At 44.9% G+C, this 24,611-nt stretch overlaps 3 protein-coding genes and 1 long non-coding RNA gene across 11 annotated transcripts in view; 2 read left to right on the top strand and 2 right to left on the bottom strand.

Moving 5' to 3' along the window:
* The window catches only part of ARHGEF33 (Rho guanine nucleotide exchange factor 33), a 28,468-nt gene extending 26,721 nt beyond the window's left edge, over positions 1–1,747 (bottom strand). For all 4 annotated transcript variants that reach the window (XM_032443253.1, XM_015857077.2, XM_015857078.2 and 1 more), the window contains exon 1: positions 281–1,747. The gene's annotated coding sequence lies outside the window, so the exon portion shown is untranslated. The remainder of the gene's footprint in view (positions 1–280) is intronic.
* The window catches only part of LOC107310952, a 33,093-nt gene extending 29,020 nt beyond the window's left edge, over positions 1–4,073 (top strand). The window contains exon 10 of the long non-coding RNA XR_004306493.1: positions 3,841–4,073. This is a non-coding gene — a long non-coding RNA (uncharacterized LOC107310952). The remainder of the gene's footprint in view (positions 1–3,840) is intronic.
* Positions 1,859–5,023, bottom strand: MORN2 (MORN repeat containing 2). Of its 3 annotated transcripts, XM_015857081.2 has the most exons (6): positions 4,942–5,023; positions 4,775–4,825; positions 4,340–4,446; positions 3,212–3,348; positions 2,389–2,535; positions 1,859–2,109 (listed from the first exon to the last, which is right to left on the bottom strand). In XM_015857081.2, exons 1-5 carry the CDS (start codon positions 4,946–4,948, stop codon positions 2,433–2,435), a joined length of 405 nt encoding a protein of 134 aa, XP_015712567.1. In that variant the 5' UTR covers positions 4,949–5,023; the 3' UTR covers positions 1,859–2,109; positions 2,389–2,432. The 3 variants fall into 3 exon arrangements, with proteins under 3 accessions (XP_015712567.1, XP_015712569.1, XP_032299145.1); XM_015857083.2 differs by having other exon boundaries at positions 1,859–2,535; positions 4,340–4,443; XM_032443254.1 differs by having other exon boundaries at positions 1,859–2,535; positions 4,942–5,022.
* On the top strand, positions 4,119–24,359 carry DHX57 (DExH-box helicase 57). Of its 3 annotated transcripts, XM_015857074.2 has the most exons (25): positions 4,119–4,246; positions 4,451–4,537; positions 5,956–6,187; positions 6,846–6,998; positions 7,257–7,427; positions 8,102–8,913; positions 9,635–9,825; positions 10,517–10,638; positions 11,480–11,675; positions 13,979–14,103; positions 15,102–15,235; positions 15,867–15,921; positions 16,806–17,008; positions 17,214–17,330; positions 17,620–17,716; positions 18,468–18,641; positions 18,862–19,062; positions 19,813–20,089; positions 20,442–20,537; positions 20,632–20,715; positions 20,852–20,989; positions 21,720–21,794; positions 21,960–22,094; positions 22,431–22,631; positions 22,743–24,359. In XM_015857074.2, exons 3-25 carry the CDS (start codon positions 5,964–5,966, stop codon positions 22,884–22,886), a joined length of 4,125 nt encoding a protein of 1,374 aa, XP_015712560.1. In that variant the 5' UTR covers positions 4,119–4,246; positions 4,451–4,537; positions 5,956–5,963; the 3' UTR covers positions 22,887–24,359. The 3 variants fall into 3 exon arrangements, with proteins under 3 accessions (XP_015712560.1, XP_032299143.1, XP_015712561.1); XM_032443252.1 differs by lacking the exons at positions 4,119–4,246; positions 4,451–4,537 and adding an exon at positions 4,972–5,045; XM_015857075.1 differs by lacking the exons at positions 4,119–4,246; positions 4,451–4,537; positions 5,956–6,187 and having other exon boundaries at positions 6,883–6,998; positions 7,262–7,427.
* Positions 24,360–24,611: the final 252 nt, after the last annotated feature.

Here is a 24,611-nt window from a genome sequence, read left to right as displayed (position 1 = left end):
TTAAACAGTAAAAGCAGGAAAGGTCAGTTTTAACCTCTCTTTCAATAGCCCTTAGTATAAATGCAGCCTCACAAATTTCTCGAGCAGGCTAAAGCTGGATTTCCATCCACAGTCCTAGGAGAAATCAGCTGGAAATAACTGGGTGTTGAAGATAGAAAATATTTCCTATACCATTTGACATGCATTTTAAATACCTCCAGCTCATTCTTTATCCAGCAATATGAAAAATGGCATTACTAATCCCACACTTTATCCCATGCCGCGTACATTTTAAACTTACCAGAGGCAGGTTGAAGAGCCTTCAGCACTGGTGGTTGTGAGTTGGGAATTAGCGCTGTGTGAGAAAGGATTGAGAGGAGAGCAGCGGTGGCTTGATGTTTCCCAGGATGGGACTGTCACATGCTAAGCACTGATTTGAAATGCAGGCATAACAAATGCCTTCTAATTATATAATCTTCGGGTCACATCCTTGCATCCCCGTGCAAAAATCAGGACTGTGCACTTGGAAGGAGAAAATACTTTTTTCTTGCTTAATTAGAACTGCTGCATAGGGAGTGTGAGAAGCCTTGTGAAATGACTGGCAGAGAGGGCTGTGTGATCTGAGCTGGGTACTGGTGTGGTCTGTGCTACCTAGATGAGCTCAGAGGCTGGTAAGTACCTCCCATGGCACCCAAGGAAGGCAGCCAACACTGAGCACCAGCTCCTCCCTGCACCCTCACACCCTTACCCTCCCCTACATGGTCTCATTAGGGATGCTAGGGCCAAAACAGCTTCTCGCTTGGGCATTTTCTCATTGTGCACTGAAAGCAAAGTAGCCAGGGCATGGGAGCAGGAACCACCAGTATTTGTGTATCTTCTGCTTCTTGTTAGATCGTGACAAATTTCCTTTGAGGAAAAAAGAAAAAAGAAAAAGGAAGGCAGGAGCACAGTGCTTGTGGGATGTTTGGGGGATGGTGGGGTGGAGGGTAGCAGCAGTCCTCCATGTCTGTATGTAGTCACTAAGGTCCTGTAGGGCTTTTTGAGCTGAACAGCATGGAGAAAACATGAAGAAAACACAGGGAGAAAGCAGGTGTTGCACGGCAAGAGGTGTCAGGAAAAGATTTGACCTAGTCCAACGTGTTACCCCAAAGCAGAGGCATAGAAGAGGGGAAGGAGTAGAAAAAGGAAGAATAAGTTCTCACTGAAAGACAAATATCATCATAAAAGATATCCTTTAGGAAGAAAACGGAACAGCAGTACTTAAGTCAGCGTAATTACCATGCAGCACTGATAAAAGGAGGTGATGTGGAGCGAAGGAGCTGAAAGGACAAACTTAGGGGTTTGTGGAAGCTCCATGGAAGGTGTCGCCACCTCTGAAGGTGAGGGATTAATACAGGGATGCTGTATTTCTTTTGGGGACCTTGTTATTTCAGGAGCAACACACAACAAAATTGAGCACAGCAAAATGGCAATCCTGAAGAATACTTGTATGTGTAACCTAAGGGGTTATATTGCCAAAATGAGCCATGAGCTGTTTTGTTTCTGTGTGCTGAGAATGTGCTGGCTTTTTCGTTTTGCTAAGAAACTAAAAGCCCGGGATTTTTCCAAATCGTACCAAAATGAGCTGAGTATTGGAAGGCGTTTGTGAACCTTTCGTTCATTGTGTCTGAGAAGGGAGGCAAGAGCAGATACTTACTAAAGCTCCCCAAACTTCTGGCAAACAAAGACTAAATGTGTATTTTTTCACAGCAAAGCTGACGTGCTTTGTTTTGTTGTTCTTTTTTTTTTTTTAACTAGAGAGCCATTTTCCTGCTTTCTGTATCAAAGTATTTAGATTTGTAGTGCAAAGAGACCTTTGAAATACAAACCCAAACAAAAATAGAGGTGTATTTATTTAATTGCATTAGACCTTCTGCTAGGAACGGCCTTCAGCAGCAATCAGCCTCCTGTGAGCTCACTTGTCCCCCAGAGAAAAGTAGCCTTGGCACATATTTTTGAGCATTGTACTGCTGGAACCTGGGTTGAGTGGTATTGACCTGGGAGGAGTAACTGCACGCTGCAGCTGTGCTTGCTCTATGTCCAGATCCTACTGTGTTTCCAAAGGCTTCTATGGGTTGGCAGGTTTGTTTTCTGGGGAAAAATTAGAGAGGCTGAGCATAAATGAGGATTCGTTTGCTGATACGTGGTTTTGTTGAAACCCAGCAAGAAAGAAATTCCCAGGTCAAGTTAAAGTTAAACAAAAAATGCAGTCATTAACTGCTCTACTTCTAAATTTAACCTATTCAGCCCCATTCCTCTCCTTACTGCAGCTGATCAATTTGCAAAGTAAAGTAACTTTCTATTATTTACCAGTGACCTAAGGCTTTGTTTTTAATAAATACGTGAAGAGATCAATGACAGCTGTTGAACCTGGGGTGAGATCAAATGGGGCTGCTTTTGACAGTGCCAAATAGCTACATTTTCAGCTTATGTTTCAGTCCTGCTGCTTTTGTGCCACTGAATGTGCCAGTCCACACCACTCCGTTTTCATCTATGAAGTCTCCTTCACCTTCCATCCTGTAACAACATAAATCCGGCCTGTTAATAAAGCATGCAGTCAGATTGTGGCAGCAGTGATCTGTGCACAAGCAGGATGAGCAAATTGCCAGGAATCAGAACGCTCAGAGTCTAGGCCAATGAATGAACATGAATATTCTAATGGGAGTTTCTACATTTATTTTTTCACATTAGATCTGTTTTGTGGATTATGAAGTGGGTATGAAATTCTTGTATTAGGAAAAGATGTGGTATCTTAACAGTTCAAAACACCCTTATTTAAATTCGCTCAGTTGATGTTTAATAGGAGTGACACTAAAATACTTCATTCTGAGTGACAGAAATAAAGCTCTGCCTCTTTTCATCTCTATGGAATTTATACTTTACCTCAAAAATAACTAAGGAAAAGCCTTTACAAACTATCACTGCAAAACTGCTGTATTTCTGAACTCTGCCTGAGCTCAGAGACCTGGTAACACAAAAACAGATGTGTGTCTGTAATAACCATTCTGGGATCAAATCACCAGCTTTTGACTGATATGATGAGATGGTTAAAGCTGGGATCTGCAATCTCAGGTAGCCAATGCAAGTTTCAGTGGGAGCAAGGGAAACATACTCCCGTGTTGGGTGAATTTCATGTTGACTTCATACTTTGAGAAATCAAAACTCACTGAAAAAACTTCCACTTCAGACGTACTTGTTTTCATTGAATGGTCCGATGTACTTTGCTCCATTTGGAAATGTGTAGGTTCCTGACCCGTGGTACATGTTGTCTTTGAACTCGCCTTCATAAACAGCCCCAGAAGGATGTTCTAGCCTTCCAGTACCATTCATCTGCATTTAGTGAGAGATGATGGATAAAGGGTTAGTGTTTATTCTCACAGTATTATTTCCTTTTGTGACAGTATTCTTTCAGATTGCTACCTGTGAGCCTTCTATCCCATTCAGGTAAGTGGAGGGGACTGATCTTTAAGATTTAGTCAGGTTTCTACCTCTACAAGCACTTTAAATAACAGCTTGGAGTTTCTGGACAGCCACAGCATCTGTTAAATCTTTCCTCTGCTGATAGTGTCACAGGACCTTTACAGTCTGTGCAGCAGGGAATTGCTGTCCCCAGCCTTACAAACTCATCTACTCTGACAGCCTGAGGGGTTAATTATATTTTCTGGAATTTTTTCCTGATCAAGGCAAAATCGTTCATTTGTTCAGCCTCGGCCACTAAGCCAAGCATGTTTGTAGTGTGTGTTCTTGTATAAGAGTGAGAAAAGGACAGACTTGATCTAAAAAAGATGCTATTTCTTTTGTCTCTTATTTATCTCATTTCAGAGATGTCTCCATTATCGACAAAATAAGAAGTTTTTGTGTACTTAATAATTCATCTGTGAAATAACGTGTAACCAAGGACAGCCAAAACCAGAGGTGTATCTATTGATGGTCAGAGCTCTCCTGTGTGGTCAAGGGTGTGGGGTGTACATTCACACGCAGGCTGTGATCAGTTGGGCATCAGCTGGGCACCACTGCCTCCTTGTTTCAGCAGGGCCATCAGTGTCTGTTGTATCTGTGAGAGCCTGGTGTTTCAGTGAGAGCCTCCTTGTTTCAGCAGGGCCATCAGTGTCTGGTGTATCTGGAGGCAGAAAGATGTCCAAGTACTGTGTGTCTGAAGCATTCAGGCTGGGCTGTGCCAACATTCCCCAGTGGATGAAGAGGCTGCTGTTGATCTGGTCCTTCTCAGGTAATGGCTTTCCATTCCATGCATCCAGGAGTGGCTCTAGTGAGACAGTCCAAGCCCAGACAAAGCTTGAAATGAAGGAATACTTAAAATTACCTTGTCGTTTAACCAGCTACCAGTGTACGTCATTCCGTTGGCACTGGTGTGAACTCCGAGCCCGTTCCTCTGCAACAAACCCTCAGGTGTCTTTGTGCACTCTCCTTCTAGGAAAAGAAACTGGTGTTTTCAGTTCAAACATCACTGAGACAACATAAAAACAACTGTGAGCTCCCAAAGGGCGTCGTGGATCTGCAGGTGAGCTGCTGCCATTGGGACAACACAGAACCCCAGTGGGGGGTCACAGAGCAGAGCAGAGCCCTGGGGGCACGGGGGAGAGCAGCTATTTCTTTAACGACCTGCAGGGTTATGGCTGCTCCTGCCTCAGCGCATGGAGCTCCATGGGAGGCAGCAGCCATCCACACTGGGCAGGTTTCTTCTTTCCTCATCCCACACAACACGAGGGAAAGGAATCAGCCCTAACGACTTCCTTACCATACTTTTCTTTGTTTGGGAACGTGAATGATACTTTTAAAACGGCAGCATCTGTTGAGAAAGCAAAGCAGCGTGAAGAGCAGTTAGCTCAGAGCCCGACCCTCGCACGGCAGCTGCGAACAGCCGCTATGTGCGGGGCAGAGCGGGGGAACGGGGACAAGGCGCACCCTCCATGGTTGCCAAGCGGGAAGTGTCCGCCGTTACTAGGGACGGGGGAGCACAGGAAGAGGAAGGAGGGAGCTTCCGGGTCGAGGCGAGGAGCGGCGGGGCGGTGAGGAGAGCGGCGGGGAGCGGGACGGTGGGATGAGGGGGAAGGGAGGGGGCGAGGGGTTGGTGGGGATGCTTGGCTGTCCCTGCTGCAGCTTTGATGGGGCCATGGGATGGTTTGGGTTGGAATGGGCCATAAAGACCGGCTGCATCCGTACCGTGCACTGCTCCCCAGGGCCCCATCCACCCTGAGCTGGGGAATCCTCCGGGGATGGGCACCACGGCTTCTATGGGCAGCTGTGCCGGGGTCCCCCTCATGATAAAGATTTTCTCCTTCATGTCTTATCTAAATCTTACCTCTTTCAGGTAAAACCAGCCCCTTTGTTCTGTTACTACATACCTTTGTAGAACAGTCTGTCTGCGGGGTTGATGCTGGGGCTTAATATGGGGCAGTTATGCTGTCACTGATAGCAGCTGCTTTGCACTGAGGGGTTTCCTTGGAGCTGGTGGGGGTCCTGCTGTAGGAGGGCTTCCTCACCACCCTATGCCTGGATACTCAGCTGTGTGGGCAGCTCTTTGTGGAAGGAATAGGTCAGGAGCAGGTATCAGCTCTGTGCTGTCAAGTGTCCCATAGAGGTTTGCTCTTTGCACTCAAGGAAACGCCGTCAGAGTACAGACCTTGGGCTCCAGGGCTGGGCAGCACTGCTGGTAGGCTCACCCTGCTTTATTAGGACCTGCAATTAGAATGACTGTGAGATAAATTTGGATCCCTTTTGTGTTCTAAAACCACAGAACTTGTTCTGGTGGAATGTGCTTTGTTTTGGGTGCATACCGATATGTGAACACGTGGGTGATTAACTGTGTTTTGAGAAGAGAGCTTTTCTTCTCACTTAGAAAAACAAATGTACACCCAGATAGTTATTTTGCACTAAGTCACCTTCATAACTAAGGGCTATTTTTTTTTTCTTCCTCAGCAAGAAACATGAGCTCAGGAGCAAAGAGGAGAGGAAGACCCAACAGAGGAGGAGGAAGAGGAAGAGGAGGAGGAGGAAAAGGGAGAGGAGGAGGTGGCAGCAGTGGAAGAGGAGGAAGCAGCAGTGGCCGCTCAAACAAGCCTCAGCTTGGTGGGAATAGGAAATGTTCAACCAGAATTTGGGATGAAGGAGATGATTTTTGTCTCTTTGATGAACCGAGGCTGGAAACCAGGTCCTTCCATTAATCTGTGGGTTTTGAAATACAGAGGTGTTGGGGTTGATCTGGGGCTGAGTTTTTGAGTGTAACTGGATATGCACAAGAGTGAAGAGATACTGAAGCTGTTTCTTCAAGTATAAATCGATCTTTAATTATACCTTTTATCCAACTTGTAGCATTTCATAGCCAGGAAATTTCTTAAAAGGTTTTAAGCTCTGATTTTCTTTGCCCATGAAGTAAGGTCAAAACATATTTGATCAGAAGACACTAATAAACACAGGATATTCATTTATTTGTATCCCAAAGCAGAAGCTGGATCATGGAAAATAAGCAGTAAATGGATGAACTTGGTATCCTAAATGTATTGTGACCAATCTAGCTTAGAAATACTTGGGTTGTCTGAAAATAGTGGAACCTGGCAAAGTTTTTACTAAATCACATTGGAAATGATGTAGAATAAAATATGTGTGTGCATCCACATGTGCATTAATGCAGGTACGCACATCCTGGTCACGTAAGAATGAACCCAAGTGAACACTGCTTTGGTAATGGGTGTGTTTGTTTTGAAGTTCAGGGTTTTCTTGTTTTGAAATTTAGGGTTTGACTGAGTTCTGAAGTTCAGCTTCAACTGTAGCCAGGCAAAGAGGCCATTGTTTTTTATTTTAATTTTTAGATCCAATGTTTCTGCCAGAAGAGGAGGGCAAACAAAACAAAGACCCGAAGCCAAAATGCCTCTGCAGACCATACATATGACAACAGAGAATCAGAGAAGAGTGAAGGAACTTCTTCGAGAGCTTCAAGGGCAGGATCTGGCTCCTGAATCAGAGTTAGTTTAAACTTCTAAATGCTTTAATAGGCACTGTTGGGGAGGGCGGGGGGGAATGGTATTCTTTTCCTCCCCATGACTTTTAATTTGATCTCAAGTCATGTAGTGTTTTGAATCCATTCTGTTCCTCTATGACATTAACTCAGGGAAAGGGACAGTTTCTCATTTAAGAGGAGGATTTAAAATTGTGGGGACACAATCTTATATCTATTCAGCAATATAATTTTGTTTCACTTTAATTTGATAACTTTTTATCAGAGTAGCTGGTTCTGGTGAAGATGAGGATGAACCTGATTACCTTGACGACGAACAGTGCTGGTCAGCAGATCAGGAAGCTTCTGACATGACACCAAGGTCTTCTGCTGAGGCAGCTGCCCACAAAATTGTGGAAAGCGAAGTGTCTCCATTTGCTGTGCACAAACTCTCCAGGTGATTATTCTCAGTGAATACTTTGTATGCTGAAGAGGTAACTTCTTAGTCTTGGTGCCATAAACCCTCAGTGCTTGGAATTCCACTTGACTCCAGGGAGAGTCTGTTCAGAAATTATGAGTTTGTATCTCCTCAAAGTTTGATCCTCAAGGGGATGAATTTAAAATAATGGTTTATGAAAATAAAGTGTTGTAGCATTTTTATAGTACAATTTTCTATTCTTTCTCTAAGATAATGAAACAAGTACTGGGAAAGCTCAGGCAGCATTGCTGTTATATGTTTATTCTAGGTAGGTATAATTTTGTAAGCTTTCTTCATCCATTTTGTTTAGATATGAGCAATTCTTCACTATTTTTGATTTCTTTGAGTGTGTTTTCTTTGCAAGAGGGCTCAGCTTTTTCTGAAGAGCGTTATAGTGGGCAATATCCTCTACTACATACTATGTTCTGAGATACAAGACAGTTGCTACATAAACTGCTGCCTTAAAAACAACGGACCTTTGGGGGCTTTTGTTTTTCAGGCAATAGCAGTAGTATCTCATGCTATATATATATATATGTATATACTTATATATATACACTTCCTTATTGTGAGCCTCGTTATGCAGATTTGTGGCTGTTTTACTTCCTTCTCTGTCACTCACTTGTCACCACATGGTCTCTGTGTTGTTGTAGGTACGGTTTTGACAGTGAGCGCTGTAGGACTGTCCTGGGATCCTGCAATGGTAACATTGGGGCGTCTTTGGAGCATTTGCTGTTGCAGTGCTTTGCTGAGAGATACGGAGAGAAGATGCAGATTTCTGCAACAGCTGCTCAGACCAGTCGAGAAGAATGTTTAGAACAGAGGCAAGAAGAAGCTTTTGCCCTACGGTCAATCTATGGAGAAAAATTTGTAGAGAGAATTCAAAACAGAGTTTGGACGTTTAGTTTGGACCTGGGATACCTAACAAACAGGCTCAGCAAATCTAAACAGAAGGGTGGTTGTGCGAGGGATGCTGCAAAGCAGACTTCAAAAGAAATATGTAAATTTTATCTCCAGGGAGGCTGCAAATTTGGTTCAAAATGCAGATTTAGACATGAATTCCCTCCAGACCATCCACTGAGATCAGCCAGGAACTCCGTAGATGATTCTCACCTCAGATCTAACAGTGATGGTCCCGTATATGAGCTTGAAGTCAGATTTCCTGAAGAAAACAAGTATCCACTCCAGGCACCTCTTGTAGCATTTTACACCACTGATGAGAATCTACCTCTTGCCTGTCGCCTGCACATTGCTGAATTCCTTTTTGGAAAGGCTTTGATAGCTGCGGAGTCTAATGAACCGGTGGTGTACGCACTAGTGACTTCCTTAGAAGATGAATCTGAAATAGGCAAGTTACTTGAAAACACGCACCACAAATACAGCGCTCCTCCTGTTTCCCATCTGGCAACGCGTCCAGTGAAGCTGCACACAGAGTCTGCGTCTGGTTCAAATCAAGTATCAGAAGGTACATCACATTTTCATCCAGGGTTTCTGGGCTTAAAAAGAAAAGGAAGGCAGGGAGCACAATTATGGCATCTGTTCCAAATGTGTTTCTGGGGATGAAGGTCATGTGGTGAGCCAGATCCATATTCTGTCTGTGCCTCAGCAAGTCACTTAGTAAAGCTGCAGGGGAAGGGTTTTCTGCTGGCTGTGGGTGAGTTAAAGGAGCACACAGATAATGTCTTCAGCTTGATAGTGTGAACATGTTGTGGTCCAACATAGTGGATAAAATGCCATGAGGAGATGGGGTGCGTGCTCACTCAAAACTGACCTGGTATGTGTTCAGAAGCATGTTTGGAAGGTAATGGGGGAGGTTATTGGTAAGTGTATGGGAAACTGGTAATCGCAGCCTGAACCTCTGATTAACCATCTGAGGCAAGTGTTGGGTCAGCTGTGGGAGCACAGGTGGAGGTAATTCAGTTGTGCTCCCAGAAGGGGGGGAGCTTGACTCCACCTCTCCTAGGCTTCATTTAAGGGCTGACCACCACTAAGGCAGCATCTCTATCGGAGATTGCTCCTTCGTGGAGACTGGGTGACCAGCCTCAGCATTTTCCAGCTAGGCTGAAGGCATCAGCATTGGTGAGTTTTTCCTTTATTGAGAGCGCTACTAGAAAGTGTCTCTTCTCTACCATGCTGATGGAGTTATCTGCCTTGATGACACCTGAACGTATGTTCTCTGTTTCAAGCCTCAGCAGTGCCAGAGCCTCCAGAGGAAGAGGTGGCAGAAGAAGAGGATGAAGATGAGCCCCAACAAGTAATTGTGGAGAATGAGAGTTATGTGAACCTCAAGAAAAAGCTTTCTAGAAAGTATGATGTCCACTCCAAATCTACGTATAATGAAAACGTTAAAATCTGTATGCAGTTTCGGCTGAAAAAGGTATAGTATACAATAGTATACAAAGCAGAATCTCTCTTTTCATGAGTGCTTTAGGGAAATACATATTTAAAACAATGCGCTGCTGTTTTGCTCTTCTTGTTTTCTTACTACCACATTGCTCATCTTCCAGTAGTTCAGCAAATAATGCATCTAACATCTGTCACCAGTTCTGTACTCCCCCTGAAAGAGAATGAAGTATGTGATGCAAAATGTTGTTTCAGAAGAGGTGTAGGCTAGGTTGATCTATTTATTTGTGTTGGTCTTTTGCAAACAAATTGCATCTTGTTCTCAGTGCAGAAGCTGCTGGTTCATCCAATTCTGCTGCCTTTGAGCAACCTGCAAGGAATCTTGCAAAGCTATTTCAACCACTGTCAGATAGTTAGAAGGGAAAAATCAATAGTAGTTTTTATTTGGGAGTTTTCATCTGTCTGCATATCCTGGTAGAAGGTTGCTCAGACTGCTTCTGCATGCCAAGACAAATAAGATACTTCAGAGAATGACAGCAGCATTAGTTTGGTATTTTAGAAAATATCCTTTTGCTCTGTTTAGTAGAAAAGTTGGATGCAAGGAAAGAAATATGTGGATTATTATATGCTGGATGTCTCTTTAATGTCGAAAGAACTGTTAGCATCCAATATTGTTGAATCTAGGCCACCACAGGTACCACTTTCTTAACTGTATTGTGTATCAGTCTTCTAGACACTTCCAGTCCATGTTGTATGAAAGGCAGAAGCTCCCTGCGTGGCAAGAGAGAGAAACTATTCTTGATTTGCTGACAAGACACCAAGTTCTTGTTGTGAGCGGCATGACAGGGTAAGAGTGTGATTGTGCACTGAGACTTTATGTATTGAACTATACACAGAAGAATGTGAGATGTACAGCATCATAAAATATTCCAAATTGGAAGGGATCCATATGGATCATTAAGTCCAACTCTTGGCTCCACACAGAAGCACCCGAAAGTCAGACCATGTCTGCATGCATTTTCCAGATGCTTCACTCAGCAGGTTGGTGCCATGAGCACTGTGTTGGGGAGCCTGTTTCCAGTGCCCAACTGCTCTCTGGTGAAGAACCTTTCCATGATACCCGGTCTGAGCCACCCGTTTCACAGCTTCATGCTGTTCCCTTGGGCTCTATCTCTGGTTACCAGAAAGAGACCAGTGCTGCCCCTCCACTTCCCCTTTGTGAGAAAGCCATAGGCCGCCGTGCAGCCTCCCCTCAGCCTCCTTTGCCCTGGGCTGAACAAAGCAAGAGACCTCAGCACTCCTTGCACCCCTTGTCCTCCAGACTCTTCACCATCTTTGTAGCCCTCTTTTGGATGCTCTGTAATAGTTTTATGTCCTTTTCAGACTGGCACCCAGAAAGATTTTCTCTGTGAGGTCATTTGTTCATACTTGATTCACACTGGCTCCTGTATACCTTTTCAAAAATTAATTGCTTGAAAGCTTATGTGGGAGAAAAGGTTGGGGTTGTTATTTGTCCCTGACCAGTGGCAGCAACCTTACATGAAGTTCATATAAAGTATGACATGAATGGAACAAAGCAGGCTGCAGGTGGAATGCAGCCAATTGATGTGGATGGAAGGGGTTTGCCTTTTGCTGAGTTTTGTTTTTTGTTATTGTGTCTTAATTGATACCTGATTTTTGTCATGCAGGTGTGGGAAAACCACTCAGATTCCTCAGTTTATTTTGGATGCATCACTGCAAGGTTCTCCAAACGCAGTTGCAAACATCATCTGTACTCAGCCTCGCAGGATCTCTGCCATTTCTGTGGCTGAGCGTGTAGCCAAAGAGAGAATAGAAAGGGTTGGAGTTACTGTTGGCTATCAGATCCGCTTAGAAAGTGTGAAGGTATGTACGCTTTGCTTGTTGGTTTTCATTTAGTTCTATTGAAACGTGCTTAGTGCTTGTCTAGGATACAGAATGCCTGTCCTATGTCCACCATATAGTGAGATCAGCAAATCTGTATCACTCATGTTTTTTATAATGTATTATAATTACAATGTAATGTTTATAATGTATTATAATTGTATTATAAATTATTTCATCCCAAGTTGCACAGTCCATTTTATAGAATGAGAGAGTAGTTCTGTGTCTTGTATTGCTGGCTGTCTCTGTTTGAGTGAGTGAAGGGCCTGAGCATGTGACGCTCAATACTAGAAATACTTTTCCTCTAGCAGGTTATCTGAGTGCACTGACCTCGTTTCCCTGCCTGTTTCCATTTATCTCCAAGCGAAGCCAAAAGGGGGAGCTGAATTTAAACTGCTGTCCTAGAAGTGGAATTTTATATGCATTCCAGCTGATTGCTTTTTTCCACTAAATGTTTAGAATTGCTTGTTCAGATTCATTGGATCTTTTTAGGGACAGGAATCTGAAGTTGGTTATCACAGAGCAACTTCCAAAGGAAAAGCAGCTTTTGTTTGTATGGTTTGTATGCTTACCAATGTCCCTGGGGCATGAAGCAGATGTTCTTAAGTTTTAATCAGCAAAGAAAAATTGACCAGTCCTGTCTCCATCATGGACTGTTTCCTTTCTATCATACCCATCTATCAAAGGCTGCTGATGTGGTCTACCTAGACTTCAGCAAAGCCTTTGACACTGTCTCCCATGCTATTCTCCTGCAGAAGCTGTCAGCCTGTGGCTTGGATGAGTACACTCCTGGCCGGGTAAGGAGCTGGCTGTAGGGCCGGGCTCGGAGAGTGGTGGTAAACAGAGTTAAATCCAGCTGGCAATCAGTCATGAGTGGTGTTCCCCAGGGCTCGGTGCTGGGGCCTGTCCTCTTCAATATCTTTATTGATGACTTGGATGATGAGGGCATTGAGTGCACCCTCAGTAAGTTCGCAGATGACACCAAATTGGCAGGGAGTGTGGATCTGCCTGGGGGTAGCGAGGCCCTACAGAGGGATCTGGACAGGCTGGAGAGCTGGGCTGAAGCCAACGGGATGAGGTTCAACAAGACCAGATGCCACATCCTGCACTTTGGCCACAACAACCCCTGTCAATGCTACAGGCTTGGGCCAGAGTGGCTGGAAGACTGTGCGGAGGAAATGGACCTGGGGGTATTGATTGATGCTCTGCTGAACATGAGCCAACAGTGTGCCCAGGTGGCCAAGAAGGCCAATGGCATCCTGGCTTGCATCAGAAACAGTGTTGCCAGCAGGAGCAGAGAGGTGATTGTCCCCCTGTACTCGGCACTGGTGAGGCCGCATGTCGAGTACTGTGTTCAGTTTTGGGCCCCCCACTGCAAGAAAGACATGGAGGCCCTGGAATGTGTTCTAAGGAGGGCAACAAAGCTGGTGAGGGGTCTGGAGCACAGGCCATATGGGGAGAGGCTGAAGGAGCTGGGAATGTTCAGCCTGGAGAAGAGGAGGCTCAGGGGAGACCTGATTGCTCTCTATAACTTCCTGAAGGGAGGTTGTAGTGAGCTGGGGGTTGGCCTCTTCTCTCGTGTATTTAGTGATAGGACCAGAGGGAATGGTTTCAAGCTGCAGCAGGGGAGATTCAGGCTGGACATTAGGAGGTATTACTTCTCAGAAAGGGTGGTCAGGCACTGGAATGGACTGCCCAGGGAAGTGGTGGAGTCACCGACCTTGGGGGTGTTCAAGGAAAGACTGGATGTTGTGTTGAGGGACATGGTTTAGTGGGAGCTATTGGTAATAAGTGAACATTTGGACTGGATGATCACAGAATTGTAGGGGTTGGAAGGGACCTCTAGAGATCATCGAGTCCAACCCCCCTGCCAAAGCAGGCTTCCTACACCACGTCACACAGGATGCCCAGGTCCCTCTCAGCAGAGCTCCTCTCCAGCAGGTCTTCCCCCAGCCTGCACCAGTGCGTGCAATTATTTCTACCCAGGTGCAAGACTCTGCACTTGCTTTTGTTAAACCTCATCCGGTTTCTTACTGCCCAGCTCTCCAGCCTGTCTAGGTCTCGCTGAATGGCAGCACAGCCTTCAGGTATGTCAGCCAATCCTCCCAACTTCATGTCATCAGCAAACGTGCTGAGGGTGGTAATGATCTTTTAGGTCTTTTCCAACCTTGGTGATTCTGTGATTCTATTCCCAGCACCCAGCGGAAGCTTTACAGCCACACATGCTCTTAGCACTGTGTTAAGCTGTGCACAGTCCACCCAAGTGCTTTGTTTTACCTTTCCAGTCGTCGGCTACCAGACTGCTGTACTGCACCACTGGTGTGCTGCTGAGAAGGCTTGAAGGGGATCTGACTTTGCAGGGAATTACACACGTTATCGTTGATGAGGTTCATGAAAGAACGGAAGAAAGGTGAGTAACCTTCCATCCTGTGAGCACAATGAAGAAACAGTAAGGAAGAGAGGTGATGATGAAGATGCAGTATCTGAAGTTGTTTATGGCAGGAATAATGGGCTGGTGGAAGGAGTCTGGTTGAAGGTTTTTGTCTTCAGGCTGTTCAGGTGTTGTGTTACAGCAGCTGTAAAGCGAGCACGTATCTTAAATTCTGTTCTTCCATGTATCTCTCAAGGATTCTTCTTTCTTCTCATCTAAAACTGCTTGTAAGCCAGTCCTTTAATGGCTTTTGTGACATGTCTTAATGCATAGGGAAAAATGTAGTGAGCAGGGAAGAGTAGAGAAGTTCGAGTAGCTCTCTCAGTGGGGAAGGAGCAAAAGTGACTCAACTGTCAATTAGTTTGTTATCTAATGTTCTTGTTACTTATGTAGTATTTTATAAGGTAACTAGAGCGTTTTGGTGTTTAAATAAATTTGGTAAGTAATCCTGGCCCTTTAATAGGGAAAAGCCAGAAAATGAGCTGTGTGGGAGCCATATGGTCATGGCCTGAACCGGTGATTGAGCACCAGGTGGTGGGATGTAGCCAGCCCTGTAAGCACAGGTGTGAGCAATTCACTTGTGCCACCAGAACTTAACCTCATTTAAGGGCTGGCAGCTGCAAGGGAAGGATCTCTATTTGGAGGTGGTGTCCTTTGGAATGTTCAGCCAGCCCTGGTCCTCTAAAAGGGGTAAACTATTCCTCTTTTGTTACCTGGTTATGACCACTGCCTTTCTTGGGTGATCTGAAGCTGGTTAAAGCAATTGTACCTGCTGTGTGCCTGTCCTTATGTGAGTAGACTGGCTTTCACTAACTCACTGCATTGTTGGCCTCCTGCCATTCTAAGAAGCTCATGGTGTTGATGTGATACTATTGCTGTGCTACTGAGAACACTGACGTGGAGAGAATAGGGAGGGAAGAAAGATCTGAATGCTAAAAATGAAGAAGTTCAAGTGTCTTTTTGCTTGTTTTCATCAGTGACTTCTTGCTGCTGGTTTTGAAGGATATAATGGTTCAGAGACCAGACCTGCGCATTATCCTAATGAGTGCCACCTTGAATGCAGAGCTGTTTTCTCAGTACTTTCACTCCTGTCCAATTATTAACATACCAGGTGAAAACAGATAATATCTTGTCAATATTCATTGCTTTAGAGATTGGGTTTTGGTTTTTCTGCTTGTGAAGTGTTTTTCTGTTCCTGTTTATGTCACTGTTGAATGGGAAAAATATGGCTTTAACTCAGGTTTTAAGCAAAGGGTGAGCTTTCTGTAGTTGCAAGATGCGGATTTCTACAATAACTGCAATTACAAGGTCTGAAACAGAAAGGCTAATGAGATTTATCAGAGAAGACTTGGAAATTGAGTCTTTTTGCTGCTGTTCTTATACCAGCAGAGCTTCCCTCCCTAAAAGCTGAAAGTGACCAGACATATACAGCCTGGTTTCCTGAGCTGCGTTCACCACAGCTTAAACTACCTATAAGGGTAGCAGCCCTTCTCTGGCTATGCACGTGCTTATTGCCAAACCATGCTTGGAAAACATCTGCTGTTTTAGACAGAAATAATGTTGAAGAGCACAGGTGGATACAGATGAGAGTCCCATGTTAGGTTTTTTAGGTCACAGAGGTGGATTAGGGGTTAAAGTGGTGAAGCCAGGTGTGAAATCATAAGCAGTGTGACACAGTTACCATCTTTTGTCTTTTCTCTCTTCTGCGGCACATAGATTTACTTTCTTACATTCCCTTTCAGGTCGAACGTTTCCTGTAGATCAGTTTTTTCTGGAAGATGTGATTGCAATGACAAGGTATGAAATTGCCGAATTGCCTGGGATGTATTTGACATGTAAAGTTGCACTGCTGACTGCACTAGACCTGCCCACAAATTAGAAAAAGATGCTCTCAGATATCCCCATTACTTGAAGGCCTGGAGTTCTGCTAAAGTACTGACTGTGAGAGATGCTTCTTATACTGGTGTGGAGTCTACAATACCGTGCCAGAACCTTTTCTGAATTAGATACCATGTAAATAATTTAAAATGGCAGTTTCCTTTTTGTATGCCCTGCCTTGCAGCAGAAAGTGAGACAAAGATTTCTGCTATAGCTACTGGAGAGTCAAAGCAACTCAGATATTCCAGATAAGTAAATCCACCAGCTGTTTTAAATTATATGCAGATTGTTGCTCTGAGCTGCTCTCTTAGTTTAGGTCACATTTGCAGTCCAGGTGTTTCTCATTACAGCTTTTAAGAAGACGATCATCCCAGTATGGCAGGACACCTCTCCCTTCACCCCAAAGCTGGCTCAAACTTTCAGCACTGATGACTTGTTAGCATGGGAGAAAAGAGGTGTAGTGCAGGTGATTGCACTTTCTTGGCCAGTGTTTATTCTGGAACTCCCTTGCACTAAAGTCAGAGTTGCTCAATAACTTGAGTTGCACTGGGCTTTAACAGCTCACTTTGCCGTGCCCTTCCACCAGTAAAACTGAATCTAGTTCAGAAGTACTGCTTTACTGGTCTTTATAGTGCAAGTGGGGCAGTAACATGAATTGCAGTCAGTGTAAAATACAATTACTTACAAATCTGTGAGGAACTTTGTATAGCTGTGGTACCCTGTTTCTGTAGCTAATTATTAGATGGAGGCTGTTTGGCTTCTTTCTGTGCCACCTGAAGAATGTTCATTCTTCTGCTGTTCAGGTATGTTTTAGAGGACAGCAGTCCCTACAGGCGCAAGACAAAGCAAGATAACAAACTGACTGCAAGACACAAAAGAACTGCATTTGAAGAAGTGGAGGAGGACCTGAGACGTGCTGGCTTGCTGGAAGACACTGACTCAGCTGTCAAGGATTCAGACCCAGACCAAAAATTAACTCTGAAGCAGCTACTTAAACGATATAAAGGTGAGATCCTTCTTAAATCTGCTAAGATTGTCCTGATAAGGTATGAGAAGAGCTGTACCAGGGTGACTTGTGAGGCTGCCTTTGTCTGATGTAAACCAGGTGTTGTTCAGGCTGAGTTGTGCATGTTTACTCAGCCGTGTTGGCTGGCTGTATCCAGCACGTGTATTTTATGAGGGATGAACTTAACTGTGTTCTTTTTCCACAGGGGTTAACAAGACAGTGTTGAAAACAATGTCTGTCATGGACTTGGACAAAGTTAATCTGGAATTAATAGAAGCCTTGCTGGAGTGGATAGTTGATGGCAAACATTCATACCCCCCAGGTATCTCACACAGAGATGAACAGAGGTAGATTCTCAGAGGTCGTGCACTTGTAGACAGCCTCAGGATAAAGTTTTGTGTTCAGAGTTCTGAGTAACAAAAACCCTGATATGTGGAGGATGGGGTAAGATGAGAATCACCTGCTTTAGAAAGTCTTTGTTGCAGCCTGTATGCTTTTTGTACAAGAACTGCAAAACAACTGGAGTTTTGCCTTGGCCTTCTGCACGTTAGTAACACATCCTACTGTCATTTCTATTGAGTGATTATATTTTTCTTGATTGACATGTTTAGGTGCTGTGTTGATATTTTTGCCTGGTCTAGCAGAAATCAAGATGCTTTATGAGCAGCTCCAGTCCAATGCCCTTTTTAATAACAGGCACAGCAAGAGGTAAGGCACAACAGCTCCCAGGTGACGTCTTTACCCATTATAAAAAAAAAAAGAGAGTAGCTTCCAGCATGAAATCTGCCTTTATCAAGGGACAAATACAGTTTATTAAACGTGTGAGTTTGTGATATGACCCAGACAAGAGAATTCCCACTCTGCTGTCTTACTGACTTGCTCTGTTAGATTTTTTCTTGTCGTCTCAGAAGAATGGAAGGTGTTTGTTTTGGTACCTGTTGTAGTTCTCAGAAATCCCAGTGATGAGTTTCTGCACTTTGCACTCTGCGTGGTCCGGTGGACTGTTGGAAGCTTCACCTCAGCTACTGTTCTCTTTCAGAATGTGCCCTCAGAAGCCTTCAGCTGTTACTGTGGTTGTATTTGATCACAGATTGCTACATGGAGGTGTAACTGGATTTCCTTGTCTAAACAGTAGTGACACAGATGCCTTTGACAAGGTTGACTGGAGTGATCTTTTCCAATCTGGCGTTATAAATCAAATGTTCTAGACTGTTCACAGGAGACAGGTTGTTGGTTTTTCAGCTCCATTCTGAGATCTGTTCCCTCTGCAAACTTCTCCACCTTCCCGCAGGGTGTATCTTAAATTTGATGTGGCAGAGAGGTTTGCTGTTTTTTACATGAATTTGAATGTGTGTGTGCACTGTCTGGTACTGGCAGTGCAGAAGTGCATACAGGCAGGCTGTTCCCAGGAGGAAAAAAGCAGAGATGTGCTCAGCATACTCTCCTATTTTTCCCCCAGGTGTGTTGTTTATCCACTTCATTCTTCACTGTCCAGTGAAGAACAGCAGTCTGTGTTCCTCCGGCCTCCTGCGGGAGTTATCAAAATCATCATCTCTACCAACATTGCAGAAACATCTGTCACCATCGACGATGTGGTCTATGTGATTGATTCCGGAAAAATGAAAGAGAAAAGGTACTGGGATTCATTCCTGTTCTGTGCAAAGAGCTGGGAAGAACCTGAAGGAGTTTGATCTGCAGAAAGCTGCTAGGAGAGGGAGAGCCAGTCTGGACCCAGATCCAGCTGCAGGGGTGGGAATCAGGTCCATATAGAGGTTGGCAACATCTGTGTGCTGGAGCTCCAGCTTGTTCACCCTGCACCCGTGAATATAAGCCTATTTCTTGCTCTCCTGCAGATACGACCCAAGCAAAGGAATGGAAAGTCTGGAAGACACGTTTGTGTCCAGGGCCAACGCTCTGCAAAGGAAAGGACGAGCAGGCCGTGTAGCCTCAGGTGTCTGCTTCCATCTTTTCACTAGCCATCACTATAACCATCAGCTCATAAAACAGCAGTTACCAGAAATACAAAGAGTGCCCCTGGAGCAGCTTTGTCTAAGGTGAGCTGTTGTTTCTATATTACCTGAAAGACCCTGTGTAGAGTGTCCTCCCTCCACAGGAGGAAGCATCTGAAATGCCCTTATTAAGGAATTTAGTCCCCCTTAGTAACATCACAAAACCAGTAAACTTGCTTTGGAGGTTTCAGGTTCTCTTGATCTCATTATCACAGTGCCTCTGCATCCAGAGATCTAGTCATACCATGTCTCAGATCTCCCATCTTCTTGCACAGCACTTAGTTCTTATTTAGCACTAGGAAAAAGGCCTCTCATCCCCTGAGAAGATATTTGCATTCCTGTGCTCTGGGCCCACAGGAGATGTTTATCTCTCTATACTATAATCTCCCTTGGAGTTGCTGAGCGACACAGTGCAGTAAGTCCACACTCTGGATCCAACACTGCTGTAACACCAGTACTAAATGAAAGAGACCTTCTTGCTCCTGCCTCACTTGGTGCACCCCTTTATACAAAAAAAGAAACAAAACAAGAGAAAAACATTTTTTCCAGAGAAAACTTCATTTTAAAATGAAGTGTGATAAGTAAGAATCTGTTCTTCCTGGCTGTGATGCTGGATGGAGGTCACCCATCCTCATATGGCTTCCTGAGTTTAATCACTCTTTACAGAGCCTCTTCGAGGGGCTGTGTTCTTGAAAGCAGGTTTGTGGTGTTTTGATAAATGCTCTCTGTGACATCCTGTCTGTGGAACTAAGCTGCCTTCTTTTGCTTTCAATTGTTTTTTGTCCCCTCCTTCAGAATTAAGATTCTGGACATGTTTTCTGCACAGAGCCTTCACTCTGTCTTATCACGACTAATTGAGCCCCCTAGAACTGAGTCTTTGCGGGCATCAAAGCTGCGTCTGCAAGACTTAGGAGCGTTAACTGCAGATGAAAAGCTCACTCCTTTGGGATATCACTTGGCTTCCCTGCCTGTTGATGTCAGGATTGGCAAACTAATGCTGTTTGGCACCATCTTCCGCTGCCTGGATCCTGCGCTCACAATAGCAGCCAGTCTGGCTTTTAAGTCACCCTTTGTAAGTATTGTTACTTGCATTTCCATCTTTGAAAGCAGTGCATTTTCATACAGCGGTGAATGCTGCTGTAAGCTGCAGCGTGCTGCACCTGAGTGTGTTTATTCTCCTTCTTAGCCTCCCCTGTTTATATGCTTAATGCAGTGCTCATCAGAAGAGTTGTTACAGGTAGATGATGAAAATCATACAGCAACAACACAAATAGTATTTATAAACAAGCATTGAAACAACACAGTTATTACAGTTAATGAACATTAAGTGCAGCCAGTCTGTTTTGTCCAGATTTAGTGTAAAAATTGAAAGCAAACATAAGCAGCAGTTCCACTGTGAGATTAATCTGTCCCTGCCTTTCCAGGTGTCCCCATGGGATAAAAGGGAAGAAGCAAACAAAAAGAAGTTGGACTTTGCAGTAGGAAACAGTGACTATCTGGCTCTGCTCCAGGCTTATAAGGTGAGCTAAAAATGATTAGCCTCTGTCAGAGGTTTGTGATGTATCACAGCTTGAAGTTCAGTACTTCAAAGTTTGCTCTTGTCTTTTCAATTAGGGATGGCGTTTAAGTACCAAAGAGGGCCCTCAGGCAAGCTACAACTACTGCAGGGAGAACTTCTTATCAGGAAGAGTTCTTCAGGTAAGTCAGTTTTTGTGGCCTCATGCAGGGACTGGTTGAGGACACCGAGGTGGAGTTCTGGTGCCTAAACTGAGCGAGCTGTTGGTGCTGTTACCTCAGTGGGTCTCCCATCACAGACCTTTCTCTTTTTTTGTAGGAAATTGCCAGTCTGAAAAGACAGTTCACAGAGCTGCTTTCTGACATTGGGTTTGTGAAGGAGGGGTTAAGAGCCAGGGACATTGAGAGGAAGTGGTCCCAAGCAGGCGATGGCGTCTTGGATGCCACAGGAGAAGAGGTAACTTGCAGCATGTCGATGCTTTGACCAAATGCTGCAGCTTTTGATGGGGCCAGAAAGCCAGCTGTTAGCTCTGCCGGGCTTCTGGATGCAGCCTTGCAACAAACCACCTCCTACCTATAGTTTTTCCTCCCTGTATGGTATTAGCCTCAATTACTTCAGACCTTGTGTGCCCAAGAACAGGACCAGGTGTGGAGGTGAGACTGTGACAGCACTGTGTTCTGAGAAAGTGAAACACTGCTGTCCGGGCACACGTGGTGGTAGTGAGTGCTGGAAAGACACAGGTCTGATTTGTGGACTGCACTGAATGTTGGCATTAGTGCGGGCTTTATTTTTGGGAATGGAATTGCATTACAGAGCAGGCAGTGAAATACTTCAGCATTGCAGACAATCCTCAGAAAGCAGTACGTGCTGAGCCAGAGATCTCCTGGGCTGTGTGGCAGGGCAGTAAGGGCTTGGTAGCTGTGGTGTCTCCTTATGTGTTGGGACAATGTGTGCTTTCTTTCCCAGCTTTGTAGCCAGACGCTGGGGAACAATTAGACAGCTGGTGTCCAGTTCGCTCCCAACAGCTATGGGGCAGCACTGCAGTCTAATCTGAGACTGCTCCTTTGTAAGACACAGCAGTGCAGCTATGGAAGGAAACCAGCTTCAGCAGTGGACTAATTCCAGAAGCAGGGCTTTGTCTTTTGACCTACCTGTAGGATATCTAATGTATCTATTAACTTCACAGGCGAATTCAAATGCAGAGAACATCAAGTTGATCTCAGCTATGTTGTGTGCTGCACTGTATCCCAATGTTGTCCAGGTAAGAGAATGCCTTTTCACTCTACAGTATACCTACAGTATAGATCTGTCTCTGGTGACCTGTTTACTACTTGAGAATCAGTTGTTGATAAAACGTGAGTTCTACAAGTGAATTCACTATTCTGGTACAGCAGATTTTTGTAACTTCTTGTCTTACACCGCACAGGTGAAAAAGCCAGAGGGCAAATATCAGAAGACCAGTACAGGAGCTGTCAAAATGCAACCAAAAGCAGAAGAGCTGAAGTTTGTTACAAAGAATGATGGTTATGTTCACATTCACCCTTCATCCGTCAATTATCAGGTCAGGATTCTTTTCTTCCTTCAAACAAACGTTATTTTCTTAAAAAAAAGAATTTGCCTTTCCTTGAGCAGATGAGAAGTGAGAGGGATCCTTTTGAAGCTTAAGGAAAAAAATGCTTCACAATTGAAATCTCCCTATTGATAACTGGCAAAGCTGAGGGCAGCTGTCGTGCCATGAAGTCTGTGAAATATGTGGGCATGTCTGCTGTGCCTTGCAGCTCTTGCAGGCAATCCCCTATTTGCTTGAATGGGCTGCAGGGCTGCAGTACAGGTGATGCTGTAAGGACAGTGGTATACATGTTGTGTTTAACTGGTCTTTTGGGCTCTGCCTCTGCAGACCAGGCATTTTGAGAGCCCCTACCTGGTGTACCATGAGAAGATCAAGACCAGCCGCGTGTTCATTCGAGACTGCAGCATGGTGTCCGTGTACCCGCTGGTCCTGCTGGGAGGAGGGCAGGTTCACATGCAGCTGCACAAGGGAGAGTTCGTCATTTCCCTCGATGACGGGTGGATACGGTTTGTGGCAGCCTCTCACCAGGTAACGGAAAGGGACAATGCTGGGTGTGCTGCAGGGCTCTGTGCCGTGTTAGAACTGGGGGAGGTGCACTTCAGGAGCTTTGTACTCACTGTGTTGTGCTGTGTGTGCCAGGTGGCTGAGCTGGTGAAAGAGCTGCGCTGTGAACTCGACCAGTTGCTGCAGGATAAGATCAAGAATCCCAGCATGGATTTATGCATGTGCCCCCGTGGGTCGCGCATCATCGCTATGATTGTAAAGCTTGTGACCACACAGTAACGTATGAGAAGCGTTCTGTAAAGATGCGGACTGCATCCTTAGAGCCTGAGAACAGACCGGGGAACATCAGTGTCTGTATGTATTAGTTATCTCAGAACATGGTGTTGATCTGTGGAAGACCGGGTTGGCAGCGATGCTATTGGATGCTGTGGGATTTGGACAGTTTGCAGAGCTGGCCTGCTGGTAGGAAACATGGCATGTTTGGCAGGAGGAACAGAAACCAACTGCAAGAGCACATTCTTCTGTGAAACCAGTTCATTGGCAGTAAGGGGTTTTGGTCACAGAACTGCTACCCCAGCTGCTGCTTTTAATAATAATGTCTAAAAGCATCTGCTCTTAAAATGCTTTAGATTCAATTCTGTTTTGAGCAAGAGTTCATTGAGGCAGTTGGTTTTGTCTGAGCAGGAAATGATTTGTGCTTAAGAGTTTAACCCAAAGCCCTTAGAAAGGGAGACTAGCTGTAAGAGCTCAGTTGGACTCGCTTGCTGGATCAGCACAGAATGCTGCGGCTTAAACGTTTTCCTGCAGGACACGGTGGTTATTTCCCCTGAAAGAAGGGCTTTTCAGGCCTCCCGAACTGTGGAACGCAGCAGAGGGACTGCTGTAGCTGCCAAAAAATGACTTTGCTGGGTTTAATGTAGTGCTGGTGGTTCAATGTTGCTGGGGTAGTATTCCTCCAGTATTCCTCCTGCCACCATTGTATCGCTGACTTCTTGGAGGGGAGTTTTTGCCAATCTTGCTCGTTGGAAGCACTGTTAACAGTCAAATGTGACTGCAATAATAATGAACTAGTACAACTTCCTTTATCATGCTGCTGGTTTGTGATGTGTAGGGTTACAGCACCTGCACTGCTTGATAGAATGGCAGTAGCTGACTTTGCTGTCATCTGTGGTAGAAAGAGAGCAAACACCATCTCTGCCACCAGACGTGCCTACAAGCAGCCTTTGAGCTGAGGAATAAGCAAAGAAGCAGGCATTTCTCAAGAGTTAAGCATGTGTAGAAGCACTGAGGAAGAAAAAGGGCACGAAGCTGTACCAAGGCTGATTGCTGCTGTAGTAGGACAGGCTCTGCATTGTGCTGAGTTGCAGACTCTCCTGTTGATGGCAGCAAGAAAACATCAACAGTAGCACCATATTCTGTAGCTGCACACCTGGATGCTGCTGCTTGGTTTTCCTGAGGTCTGGCAAGGAGCTGCTTAAAGCCAACTAACTACTCCTGGGGGATTTTATGGTACTTCAGAGGAATTCTCAGCGTGTTGTCAAGACAGTGTGCAGCCATGAGCTCTACAAGGTGGCACCAGCAGAAGCGACGCTGCTGTGTATGGCTGGCAGTCACTCCTGTTCAGCGTCAGACAGCAGCTACATGCAGGTTGGCTGCAGAGCGCAATAGGAACAGATCCCATTTCTCACTTCGGACTTTTGTATGCTGTCAAAATGGTATCCCTCTTCAATAAAAGGATTTTGCAACCATCAAGGAAGTTCTGCAGGATTCTCTTTTCTCCTCCTCTGAAGCAAGGGTGAGGGGACAAGGGGGTTGCTACAGTTTAGAAGCATCCAACTTCTAAATATGGCAGGGAGCACTCTTGGAACATCCTTGTGGTGCCACCATAAGGTAAGCCAGCAACAGGAATTGAGCACATCCATGCAGTCAGGAGCTGACAGCCAGTAATGCCCTTGTTTCCCCCATTGCTTCTCTACAACCACCTCCTCAGCTGCCGTGCCACCT

This window comes from Coturnix japonica, chromosome 3 (genome assembly GCF_001577835.2).
Source record: "Coturnix japonica isolate 7356 chromosome 3, Coturnix japonica 2.1, whole genome shotgun sequence".
NCBI classification, from domain to species: domain Eukaryota; kingdom Metazoa; phylum Chordata; class Aves; order Galliformes; family Phasianidae; genus Coturnix; species Coturnix japonica.
The sequence above is the reverse complement of the archived record's forward strand: the minus strand, read 5'-3'. Positions and strand labels throughout refer to the sequence as shown.

Coding starts and splice junctions, on each gene's coding strand:
- DHX57 (XM_015857074.2), top strand. CDS start 5,964: ATGAGCTCAGGAGCAAAGAGGAGAGGAAGACCCAACAGAGGAGGAGGA. Junction 15,922..16,805: donor GATGTGATTGCAATGACAAG/GTATGAAATTGC, acceptor TCTGCTGTTCAG/GTATGTTTTAGAGGACAGCA. Junction 20,990..21,719: donor TGGATGCCACAGGAGAAGAG/GTAACTTGCAGC, acceptor TTAACTTCACAG/GCGAATTCAAATGCAGAGAA.
- MORN2 (XM_015857081.2), bottom strand. Junction 4,447..4,774: donor CCCAAACAAAGAAAAGTATG/GTAAGGAAGTCG, acceptor TTCTTTTCCTAG/AAGGAGAGTGCACAAAGACA. Junction 2,536..3,211: donor GGACCATTCAATGAAAACAA/GTACGTCTGAAG, acceptor ATGTTGTTACAG/GATGGAAGGTGAAGGAGACT.